The sequence below is a fragment of the Culex pipiens genome, chromosome 3 (assembly GCF_016801865.2).
Source record: "Culex pipiens pallens isolate TS chromosome 3, TS_CPP_V2, whole genome shotgun sequence".
NCBI lineage: Eukaryota > Metazoa > Arthropoda > Insecta > Diptera > Culicidae > Culex > Culex pipiens.
Genome location: NC_068939.1, coordinates 89,207,627 through 89,219,243, shown reverse-complemented (window position 1 = coordinate 89,219,243; position 11,617 = coordinate 89,207,627). Strand labels below are relative to the sequence as shown.

At 44.1% G+C, this 11,617-nt stretch overlaps 1 protein-coding gene across 1 annotated transcript; it reads left to right on the top strand.

The window, feature by feature from the left end:
• The first annotated feature begins 1,310 nt into the window (after window positions 1-1,310).
• On the top strand, window positions 1,311-5,910 carry LOC120423777 (nuclear pore complex protein Nup160 homolog). The gene is made up of 9 exons (XM_039587696.2): window positions 1,311-1,495; window positions 1,557-2,154; window positions 2,212-2,387; window positions 2,444-2,850; window positions 2,909-3,536; window positions 3,594-4,068; window positions 4,124-4,809; window positions 4,871-5,718; window positions 5,785-5,910. The coding sequence occupies exons 1-9, from the start codon at window positions 1,402-1,404 to the stop codon at window positions 5,827-5,829; spliced, it is 3,957 nt and encodes a 1,318-aa protein (XP_039443630.1). The 5' UTR covers window positions 1,311-1,401; the 3' UTR covers window positions 5,830-5,910.
• The last annotated feature ends 5,707 nt before the right edge of the window (window positions 5,911-11,617 follow it).

The following is an 11,617-nucleotide window of genomic DNA, read 5'->3' as shown; positions in this document are numbered from 1 at the left end:
CAAATGTAGGAATCCAAAAATTCAAACATCTAGGGATTGCTTGAGGGATTATAAAAAAATCAAATACAGTTCGATTTCGTCCCGCCCGTGTGGATCAATCGGACTGCGCACTGGACTCACGGATAAACCACGCGGAAATATTTATTGAAATCTCAGATTCCTTGTGAATAATTGACCATAACAAATTTAATATTTTTGTATGAAGCGGGAACTGCCGCCAAATACTAGGTCAAATATTTTTTGTATTCTAGAATTTTAAAATTAAAAAAATTATTAACAATTGTATTCAAAAATACAAATACAAAATTCCAAAATTAACAAAACCTGATAATTTGAAAATTTTAAAATTCGTAAAGGGAAACCACGTGGACTCTTTCTTGGAAATCTCAAGTCAGTAAAAAATGGCAAAGCAAAACGTATAGGGGCGGGGCAGAATGGACCACCCTTGGTTTTGGGCTTTAGAATGGATTTAGACCAACTGTAAGGCAAGGGCCTTATAAAGGACGTCAAATAACGTCACCATACCGAAAACGAGGTTTGAATTCATTGTATTTTTCGAATTATGAACAAAAATCTAAATTTATTGACAAAAACAACGCAAATGTTGTTTATTTCGAGGTTAAGCTTTCTGAAAAGTTGGATTGTTTGAAAAAGTTTGCTCAATGCTTATAACGTTACTAGATGCTACTACCAAGGTATACAAACAACAACGGAACCTTAAAATCATTTGGAGGCTTGGTGGTGGTTTACTGTTTTTATAAAAGTGGTCAAACTTCATGGAAACTATGTTGGAAAAGTCCCTCAAGTCATTTCTTATCACCCTTCAACGTTGTATTAGAAAAAATGGCTTGTTTTCTAAGGTGGCCCATTCTGCCCCGCACCCTGGAAAGTTAGTCGAAAAACTTTTTTTTAAAGTGACTCAAAAATAGTTTGAATTAATAAAATTTCATCAACCGAGTATAATTCCAAAGCATAAGCCTACTACACTGGATTCATAAATTTGTATGTTTTTGTATTATTTTCGGTACTTTTTACTTAGGTGGACCATTTTGCCCCCTGCCCCTATGTAATATATCTCGATTTGGCTCTGATCGATTGAGTGCATGTCGACCGCTACAACCAGGATATGTCGGAACTGGTGTTGGACTCGGTGTTGGATCAACTTTCACACTGGGATATTTATAGCAAAAATCTTTTCTAATTTCTGGCAACACTGCCGTATAAACAGTTCTGCACCACACCTTCACAGCATCCTTCACAGTAAACACACCCAGCTGTCAAACCGTCGTCGTCCCGGCATCGAAAACCGCGCGTGTTTTCAACAGATCTCCGCTAGAAATTTTGCAATTTCTACGATTTCCAGCATTAAATAGTGACAAACGCTAGGAATTTCTGTTCGCAATGGCCAACTACGTGCCGGTGCAGTACCGGGAGGTGCCCATGCGGCAGCTTTCGTCCTCGGCCCGGGGCTGGCGCGAGATCAACGTGAGCACCGGTATGTTTAGGAATGTTTGGGTTTGGTTTTCGGATTTAACTGATGGGGTTGGCCCTTTCAGGTGGGATCCACAACATGCTGCAGGACGTCAAGACGTCGGAGCAGTGCGGTGGGTACTGCTTCGCGGAGCGGGAGGACTACCGTTCGAATCGGTTTTTGTACTGGCGAACCTGCCGGGATTCGATCTATCTTTGTGAGCTGAGCATGAACTTGAATCTGGGCAATAATCAGCTGCGGATAAGCTTCGACGAGAGTCCGATCCTGTCGGTTGAGGTCACCGGGAACCGGCTGCAGGTGTTTGTGCTGATTGCGACCGTCACGAGCATTCACCGGATCGTGCTGCGCCATCCGAAGGTGAACAGCGTCAATCCGGATGGAGGGCAGGAGTCGGTGCTGGGGTCCGTTACGAAGGAGCAGATTTGCGATCCGGGCTCGTTTTACGTGATCAGCAACGATATTGGGCAGTCACTGCCGGCGATTGCTGCGGCGTACCGGGTTGAGAACGAGGAGGGTGGCGACTCGGATGCGTATTATGCCGTTTCGACGGTGTCCAATTTGTACCTGTTCCAGCTGGGAAGTCACGGAGGGGTGAAGATTACCGAGCTGAAGCATAATCAGCTGATTTCGAGGTTCTTCTCTGGGCTGACGGACGGTTGGAGGTATGAAATTTTATGGTTAGAAAGATTAGTCGAGTTCAAATTTTGAATATCTTTCAGAAAGCGAAATGCAAACGCCCCGGACCAGATCGTATCGCTGCTGTTTGGGGAGCTGGAAGGCCAGTCCGTGTTGTATGCGTTCTACCGGAACAACATTACGCGCATTTGGGCCACCAACGGTTCCTGCGTCGGAGCGGAATGCTTTGTCAAGCACGCCGATCAGCGGGTGGAAGGATGTAAGTTGAAGGACTCAAAAGAATCAGTGCAAGTCTAATGTTTTCTGTATTTGCAGCTCAAACCATCATGGTGCGCAAGTCGCAGTCGCTGCTTGGCGTCTTTCTGGCCTACTCGGACTGCTCGGAGTTTATCATCCTGCGGCTGGAGCCGGACGAGTCGGGCAACGTGGCACTCGTCAGGGAGTCGATCATTTTGGCGCCCAACTACGACCTGATCGACTTCAAGCTGTCCGATCGCGGCATTTGGGCGCTGTGGTGCAACGCCGAAGGTGAAATGCAGGTCCTAACGTACGCGCTGAACAGCGAGTCGTCGCACAACTTCTGGCTGCCGATCCCGCTGGAGAGCATGGACGACAAGTACACGGCCAAGCTGGAGAAGGGCACCGACCTGAAGCACATCTACTGCAACCGCATCTTCCACTCGGGCAAATTCGACAACGACGTGATCGCGAAGACGCTTTCGGTGAGTCTAGTTGAGTCGTGTAATCTTGAATTCAGTAAGAAATATGATTCTTTTGCAGATGTTCAACCGCAGCTTCAGCTACTCGAGTACGAACATCTCGACGGCGGTGCTGAAGCGGCACGTGTGCGCCTACATCGACGGAGAGCTGCAGAACGAGCGCAAGCTGCAGAACATCACCGACGAGGAGTTTATCGAGCTGTCGTCGAACCTGTGGGAGAAGTTCTACCTGTGCTGTTCGCAGTACAACTTCGAGGCGTGTCAACCGATCGGAATGTTGATCCTGGAGCGGATGGACGTGTTTTGTTTGGTGCGCAAGAAGTTGATTTCGCTGTTTAGACCGTGCGACGAGCTGGAGTTGGCGTTCCTGTCGGAGAACTACCCGGGAAATGTGGCGCTCGGTGCGGGAGGTGACGGGAAGAGCCTCCAGCAGGACGTTTCGGTGCTGGTTCGAATGCTAAAGCAGATCGACAAGTACGTGCCCGAGGACGAAAAGGTCGAGATCGAGTCGTGTCTGTTTCAGTTGCGCTCGACCAAGGACGTGATGGAGACGGTGGCCGGCTCGCAGTGCTTCGTCAATCAGTGCAACCTCACGTCGGTCATCCAGTCGATCGAGGATCTGCCGAAGGCGATGGCGGTTCTGCTGCAGAAGCTGAAGCTGGACTACGAACCGTCCGTTGAGGCGAGCTGTAAGTATTTCTTAAGAGTCCCTTTCAACTTTATGCTCTAACAGTCCTTCTCTCCAGTCTACGCCAACCCAAAGAGCCTACCCTTCGGAGGTCTGCTCGGCATCCAACTACTAACAGAAACGGTCCGGCAGCAGATCCAACTGCGTTACATGGTCGTGCGCAACCTGATCATCCTGCAGCACCTGCTGCTGAACAACTTTGCGCTGAACTGCAACGCGATGGAAATCATCCGCTCCAAGTGCATCCCGGACAGCGAGGTGTTCCTGCAGTCGTACTACGTGATGAACTGGATCGCCGAGACGACGGTGGACTACGCGGCCGTCCGGAGCAAGTCGCTCGAAGGCGGCGAAGCGTCGCTGGTCATTGGCCACGAGGAGGCGTACGGGTTCGAGTACCTGTCGCTACTGCATCTGTTTGTGGCGACGCGCGGGCTGCGGACGTGCATGTCCACCGAGGAAGCGCACGGCATCGCCGAGTGCGAGCGCGTTTTCCCCGTCCTGCTGGACGTTTGCAACGGGTTGCTCCGGTTGATGTGAGTTGAAGTTGCACGACTGTTTTTAAGCACGAATGACGATTGTTTCTTTCAGCTGGCCCGTGGCCGGAGACTTCACCTTCGGCCAGTGGCTGATGCAGGGTGAGATGCACATCTTTATCGAGCAGTACGTACGCCTGCTCAACTCGTGGTGCGAGTGGAACAACTGCTCGCGTAACTTTATCCTCGCCAAGTCGTACCTCATGAATGGGGAAAACTCGAAGGCGCTCGACCTGTTCCCGCAGTCGGCCAAGGGCATCTTCAAGGAACCGTACCTCATCAACTACACCAAGCCGTCGGACGGGTCGTCGGTTCCACCGGACGAAATGTTGAGCATTTTCTACCTGAAAGTGATCCGGATGTTTGAGCACTACGGCGCGTACGACTGCATCAACGCGCTGGCCCAGATCGCCATCGGGACGTCCGTCCAGAGCAAGCAGCAGGCCATGTTCCAGAGCATCGACTTCAGCAGCCACATGGAGCTCGGCCATTACGAGGAGGCGTACCATTCGTTGGTTTACAACTGCGAGCAGACGCGCAAGAAGGATTGTCTTCGGCAGCTGGTGTGGCGTTTGTTCCAGTCGAAAAAGTTCAACATTCTGATCGATTTGCCGTACTACGGGCTGGAGATGGACTTCCAGAACATCATGGAGATGCACGCCCGGTCAGTGGAAATTTCCGAAAACAGTCACTACGATTTCCTCTACTCGTACTACGTTCTCAAGGGAAATATGCGCAAAGGTTTGTAATTCCATCAGAATCAATCGATTTCACTCACCTCACCTCCCCCTACTCATTCCAGCCGCCCTCATCTCTTACGAAAAGGCCATGCGCTGCCACCTGGAGTGCAACTCGCTAATCTACCTTAAAATGCGCTGCGAATCCCTCCTCAAATGCGTCAACGCCCTAAACCTCGTCGCCCCCGACTACGCCTGGATCGCCAAACCCACCATCTTCAAAGAAACCGCCCAAACCGCCGAAGACCAGCGCACCCAGATCGTCGTCATCTCGCTCGCGGACGTCCGCAAGGAGCTCATGATCACCGAAGCCGTGCTCGAAATCTCCAAACAGCTCGAAGACTACAAAGCCGTCCTCGACGTCGACCCCGACGAACTCATCTCGATCCTCGCCAACGGCAAACTGTACGCGACCGCCCTCAAACTCGCGCACGCCCTCGGCCGCAGCGTCACCCCCGTTTACGAAAGCCTCGCCACCGCCTGCGTCATGTGCAGCCTGCAGGACGCCGCCGACACCTGGGACTGGCTGCACAAAAACAGCCTGCCCGAGTCGGTCCTCGGCGCGGACAGCACCGACACGGCCTGGAAGTTCCTCAAGCACTGCCTGGCCGGCGAAACGAAGGACGTTGACGCGTGCCACGTGGCCGTCATAGGGCAGATCATCGCCAAGAACGCATTCCCGCCGCAGTGGCTCACCGATTGGTGCATGAACAAAACGCCCACGAAGCTGCTCCAGCTGTACATCAACTACGGCCGGCTGGAGGAAGCGTACGACATTGCGGTCAAGCTGATCCAGGCCCAGCTTATCGGCAAAAGTTCCATCACGGCGATGCACCTGAATCGGTTTCTGCTGCCGGTGTCGTTGATCGATCGGCTGCAGTACGAGCTGCGCAAGGAGGTTAAATTTCAAGAGGTAAGAGTTGCGCAAGTCTAGTGAATAGGTTGAACATTAACCAAAGTTTTGATTTCTCTCTTGCAGCAAACCAATCTACTGGGACAACTAATCGATTGCATAGCTAAGTAAAAAAAAATCGTTTCAAGTGATTACTTAATTCATACTGTATTTGTAGCTTGTTTGGAAATAAAATGATTCCTTAAAACTGAATTGCATATTTACAAAGCTAAGTTTTTCCGTGATGACACAGCTGAGCAACTCTCTACGTTTTCGTGCGGCTTTTCATTTTAGAGCACATTCCAGAGCATCCGAATATGAGTCCGGTTTTGATATGGCATGAAACGTGGATTTAATAAATATCATAATGCAAAAAAAAACATGTTTTTCCCAATCGCTTTGCGCAAAGTGAGGACTAAACCAATCGGTCCCAAACTTTGGGGAATTGTTTAGGGTCCCAAAATGAACTGAAAAAGTGCTGTGCTGGAAAATCGATTTTGATATTATGTACAACCTAATGCTACAATGTTTGAAGTAGAAATTTTCAAAAATTTGGGTACTATTCGAGCAATTTCAACGAAAATATTAAAATGTAGTTTTTTCGAGAGGTCATTTTTGACCAAAAACGTACTTTAGACAGCTGCTAAAATGACAGGGTTTGTTGTAGGGACGAGATTCTTTCAGCCAAGTCATCTTAAGATGTCCCCTACACAACCCTTATAAAATCCGTAAAAAATCACTTTGACCCAATCTCCTAATTTTAAAGATGGCCATGACTCTGTTTCATTTTGTCTGATTGATTGAATATTAAATATTAATATAATATTAAATTTTGAAAAAAGATTCCAACTTGAGTTTAGCATTGTTTTATTTTTGGTATATATTTTTGATTAAGCCGTTGCAAATATTTTCCAAAGTTTACGTCGCAATAAAATTCAATTGTTGCTCGTTCAGAATAAAAAAAAATTAGAAACTTTTTTAGTTTTGAAAGCATGAAAAAAATATTGAAATTGTTAAAAATAAATCTAATAAATTTTGAGTTATTGCAAAATTGTTTATTTCCATGGAAAAACATGGAATTGCAAATTGAATTTTTCATTGAAAAAAATATAAAACGTAAGATAAATATAAAAAAATATACGTTTGTCAATTTAAAAAAATAAACATGAGAATTTCAAGTATTGTTGAGATTTTGATCAATTTTCAAAGACTAATTGTTTATTTTTCTATTCTGAACCAAAATAATGAGCTTTCACTTTTGAAGTATATTTTTTAGGTTTCTGAATTCAAAAAAAATGGCAATGGTTCGATTTTTTTAATTCATTTAGATTTTTTCCCGATGGTTGATTATATCTTTTTTTAAGAGTTTTTAGTTTGAAATCATTCTTTAAGTAAGAATCATTTAAAATTATTCGCTCTACAGTATTGCCTAGGCGTTCTCGAATGCGAAATTCTTACTCGAAACTACCTAGGTGTTCAAAGGCTTGATTGTTGAGGCAATTGTAAACCTCTTTTTACACCTTAGCTTCCGTCTACCCCGGGATTCGAACTGACGACCTTTGGATTGTAAGTCCAACTGCCTACCAGCGACTCCACCGAGACAGGACCCAGGGAGACGACTCCTACACCTGGACTGAGCTAACGACCTTACCCTTTTTTTAGGTTAGTCCGGGACCAACATTTACCTCCCTATCCGACGGCAGGCGTGGTCAGACAAATCTCGTCTCGAAAAATGCCACCGTGACTGTCTGGGATTGAACCCAAGCCGACTGGGTGAGAGGCAATCACGCTTACCCTTACACCACGAGTCCCGGCCTTGAGGTGAGAAATGCCTATTATTTGAGCTTTCTGGAAAAGTCAGGAATTTTAAAATGGGATTTGATTGGTCACCCTGAATGTCTAGTTACGTTAGGGTGATCCCAAACACATTTCCCTTTAAAAACAAAAATTTGACGTCTCCGACAATTGCTACAAAAATCCCAAAGACATTCCTAAAATGTGGGTTTCCTGACACACCCTAATCGTGTTCCTAGTTGTCTTTACTTTTCTTCTGAAATTAGCCGAGCTTAAAAACATCACTATTTTCGGAAAATCAATTTTTCTGTTATTTTGCGATCTAGACCACTGTTCGATATGTACCTACAATAAAGGTTGGACATATAGAATCTAAAATATCTACAAATTTTAACTAAAATAAGTACAATTTATTCAAAAATTCAAACAAAAAATTAACTGATTGTGTATCCTAATCCATAATAAGCTAAAATATTTTTTTAAATTTTTGAATGAGAACCGCAATCCGTTATTATAACTATCATTTACTTTTTAAAACATTTGCACACACAAAGTATATTCACCTTCGTCATTATGCAAATAAGACTTTATTTAAATATCATCGCCGCACTTAATTTGTGATGCTTCGGTAGTCCCCATTAGCCTGATCGTTCTGGTGTAGCCTTCACATTCGCGCGTATGTAGCTATATCGCGTCATCTTCTTGCATCAACAGCAGGTTACCACTGCGGTTAAATGTTTGCAGAAAACACACACTTCACCCACTCACAACAGGAACAACGGGAACCCATACCCAAAGTTGTCTCCCAAGTCAAGTCCCGGCCGCGTCAGGTTCCCCGCAAGGAAATAAATTAATTCACACTCGTCGCCCCTCCCCCTCAGAACGTTGCGTTCCTTCCAGTTGCTCCACCAAGTCAACACAGGTCCACCAGCGGAAAAGAAGCAGGTCAATGTCTTGCAGCTGACTTATTGCCAAAAGTTAAGCCCCTTCGTTTGGAACCTGATTTTGCGAAAAAAAAATGTTCGCGGTATCAAGCCAGCCACCAACTAGAAACCATCCTGGCAGAAGTGTTAAGGTGGCATTTGAACAGTTTTTTTTCAACCAAAATGTTTTCATCGTGTTGCCAATTTAATTTTTGAATAACAAGCGTTATTTAATCCACCTTCAGGTGGTTGGTGCCTTCCTCACATTTATGAAGTATAGTCCATATATCCTCACTTTGCGCAAAGCGATTCAATTTTCAATATAAATTTGTATAAAGAAAACATTTTTTTTTTTGGATTTCGATATTTATCAAATCCACATTTCATGCTATATCAAAACTCATATTCATATGCTCTGGAATATACTCTACAACTTTCCTGAAGAAAGTATAGTGCTAAAGCCTGCCCCTAAAAAAATATCCAGCGTGTTCAAAACTCGTCTAAAACGTGTTTTTTGGTCGAAAATCACGTTTTAGACGAGTTTTGAGGACGCTATATCTTCTTTTAGGAGCAAGTTAGCACCATAATCTCTTCGGCAAAGTTGTAGAGCACGTTCCAGAGCATCCGAATATGAGTTTGATAAAGCATGAAACGTGGATTTGATAAATATCAAAATAAAAAAAATGTTTTCCACATACAAATTTATATCGGTCCCAATCTTTAGGGGGTTGTTTAGGGCCCCAAAAGGAACTGAAAAAGTTCTGTGCTGGAAAATCGATTTAAATGTTATACCTTAGTACTCCATATCTTTTCATAGGGTAATCAGATCTTCAAGATAAGTTAATTTTATGGGACCCTGAGACGGATCGAATAAGAACCAGGGTTGCGAATGAGCGAGCGAGCCAGAATCCGTGCTCGCTCATTCATGAGCATGAGGACTTAACAGGCAGCTCATGCTCAACGCATGCGCTCGCGCTCAATGAGCGCTCATGAACAAATCAGGTAGATTTTTAGTATTGTTTATGAATCTGGCACAGGCCAATTGGATTGCCACTTTTGAAGATAATTTCATCGCGAAAAAGGGACATGAACTCATCAAAGTTGCATTTTGGTTAACCGCGGTGAATTCATCAAATTATTCGTTGGCGGCGAACTGTCAAAAATTGATCGCGGTGGATTGCGGGGGATACTTTTCTACCCCAGTTTTTTGTGTGATCAATGTGGTAATGGTATTGCGCCTTGCAGCAATTCCTAGAGTTTTGTGTCAATCGTGCTAGGCCTAGATTTTTTCATCACACTGCTTTGCAGGACTGAGAACTGTCAACTTTGCGCACTTTGCACCTCTCTAGAGTGCTGCGGGATAATTTTCATCACAGTTGGCAAACTGATTTTCCATCACACCATCAACACTAAACAAGTGTAATGCATCGACTTTTGACCAAAATCTAGTCACCAAGCTGTGGTAGCCGAGGCAGTAAGTCAGTGAGGTGGTCTGTTAAAGGTTCCTGGCTCGATTCTCGAAGTTGGAACTTTTGAGTTTTTTTGACGGATTTTTTTTCTGATGAGCTCGAGGGCATAATTATATCGGCCACTTCGAGCTGTGTTCGCTGAATCCATAAACGGTACCATTATTCCCACGGTTTGAGACCATGATTTTGTCGGACGATTGCTGGTCAATTTCGGATAAAGATTTTGTAGATAAAATAAAATTGGCTTTAATTTCAACAATATTCTGGATAAAAAAAAACAATACATTGTGGACGAAACAAATCTATATATTTTTCAGTATGATCAGTCTTATTCTAAGTATCATCTGGTGCTAAAACCTAAAAGAACATTTTTTAAGAGATTTTAATAAAAAATATTACATGCCCTAAATGGCATTGGAAGACAAGCTGCAGGGTAGCGAAGGGTAACTCTTCAATGGCGAAACTCCGAGCACCCGTCCATCTCAGATTGATCTGCATGGGTAGTGTGAATCCGGTTCGTGATTCCCGTGCTTTCCGCCATGAGAGGACCACTCTCGGAAGCGCCGGATCCTTGGCCGGACCAGTGGATGTTGGGGATGCGCAACGCCCGATGGTTTTCAATCATCCCTCCAGCAAGAAGACGAAGAACCGCCGTATGCCAAGATCCCGGTACGAACAAAGCTTCATCCTGGCACCGAAGACCAGATTTCCACAACCGGAACAAGCAATCGTAATCGTCTTCTTTGAATCTTCCCAGTTCCGGGAATACCCGGACCGAATCACTTTCTTTGCACTGGAGGAGCCATTAGTTTAGAAACTTTCGCAAAATAAATAAAAACATAAACAGCCTGCCTTGGCAACGGGTATTTTCGTCATCAATGTGATGAAACGGCACTGTGATGAAAAAATACTGTGATGAAAATAATTGCGCAAGACTCTAGTAAAGTGCAAAATGCGCAATATATTTATGAAACTTTAATGTTGTCAGCCTATATGTTTTTTTTTTCAGAGTTTGATAATTTAGAAAACTAGTTTTGATTAATTTCCCGATAAATGAAAAATGACAGACACGCAAGTAAAGTGTCTTAATTTGCTAAGAATCCCTGAATTTTTAGGTCTTAAATAAGCTGTAAATAGGATGGTAATCGATTTTTTTTATATTAAAACGTGTTTTTACTTGTGAGCACGCTCATTTCTCATTTATTTATTTGGATCGACTCCAGCATATAAATAAGATAATTGATGTGAAAATTATCTAAGACACAGATTTGACATTTATTATGCAAAATAATTCACAAATAATTGACTAAACAAGATAAGGTGCCCAGGAATTAAAACATGACTAAACGTATTACCAAGATAACACATTTGTATTCCTTAAAAGATACTTTTCAGCTTTATTAAATAGTTCACTTTCACGTGTCACTCTATTACACTACTCGACAAAACAAAACTTGTGTCAACGGATTCACGATATCTCATCCGTTCCTGAGAGAAAAGGCATCCCCGAATCCGATGCAATCGACAGAATTTGATTTTATGTCCACGCGGACTGATGAAAAGTTGGTACATTTTTTAACATAAAAAATCGAACAATTTAAAAAAAACCATGCGTCTCCTCCCAATTATATGAGCCATCTACAAGAATATGGAAGCGCCTGGTGCATAGCCATTTCCTTTAAGCACAACGGAAACAACCAATACAAATGTATAAAAAAGTTGTCAAGTTCTCGG

Excerpts from the sequence above, each read along its gene's own strand:
- LOC120423777 (XM_039587696.2), top strand. The coding sequence starts at position 1,402 with ATGGCCAACTACGTGCCGGTGCAGTACCGGGAGGTGCCCATGCGGCAG. Across the intron at positions 2,155-2,211 it reads GGGCTGACGGACGGTTGGAG|AAAGCGAAATGCAAACGCCC; the intron begins GTATGAAATTTT and ends AATATCTTTCAG. Across the intron at positions 2,388-2,443 it reads CGATCAGCGGGTGGAAGGAT|CTCAAACCATCATGGTGCGC; the intron begins GTAAGTTGAAGG and ends CTGTATTTGCAG.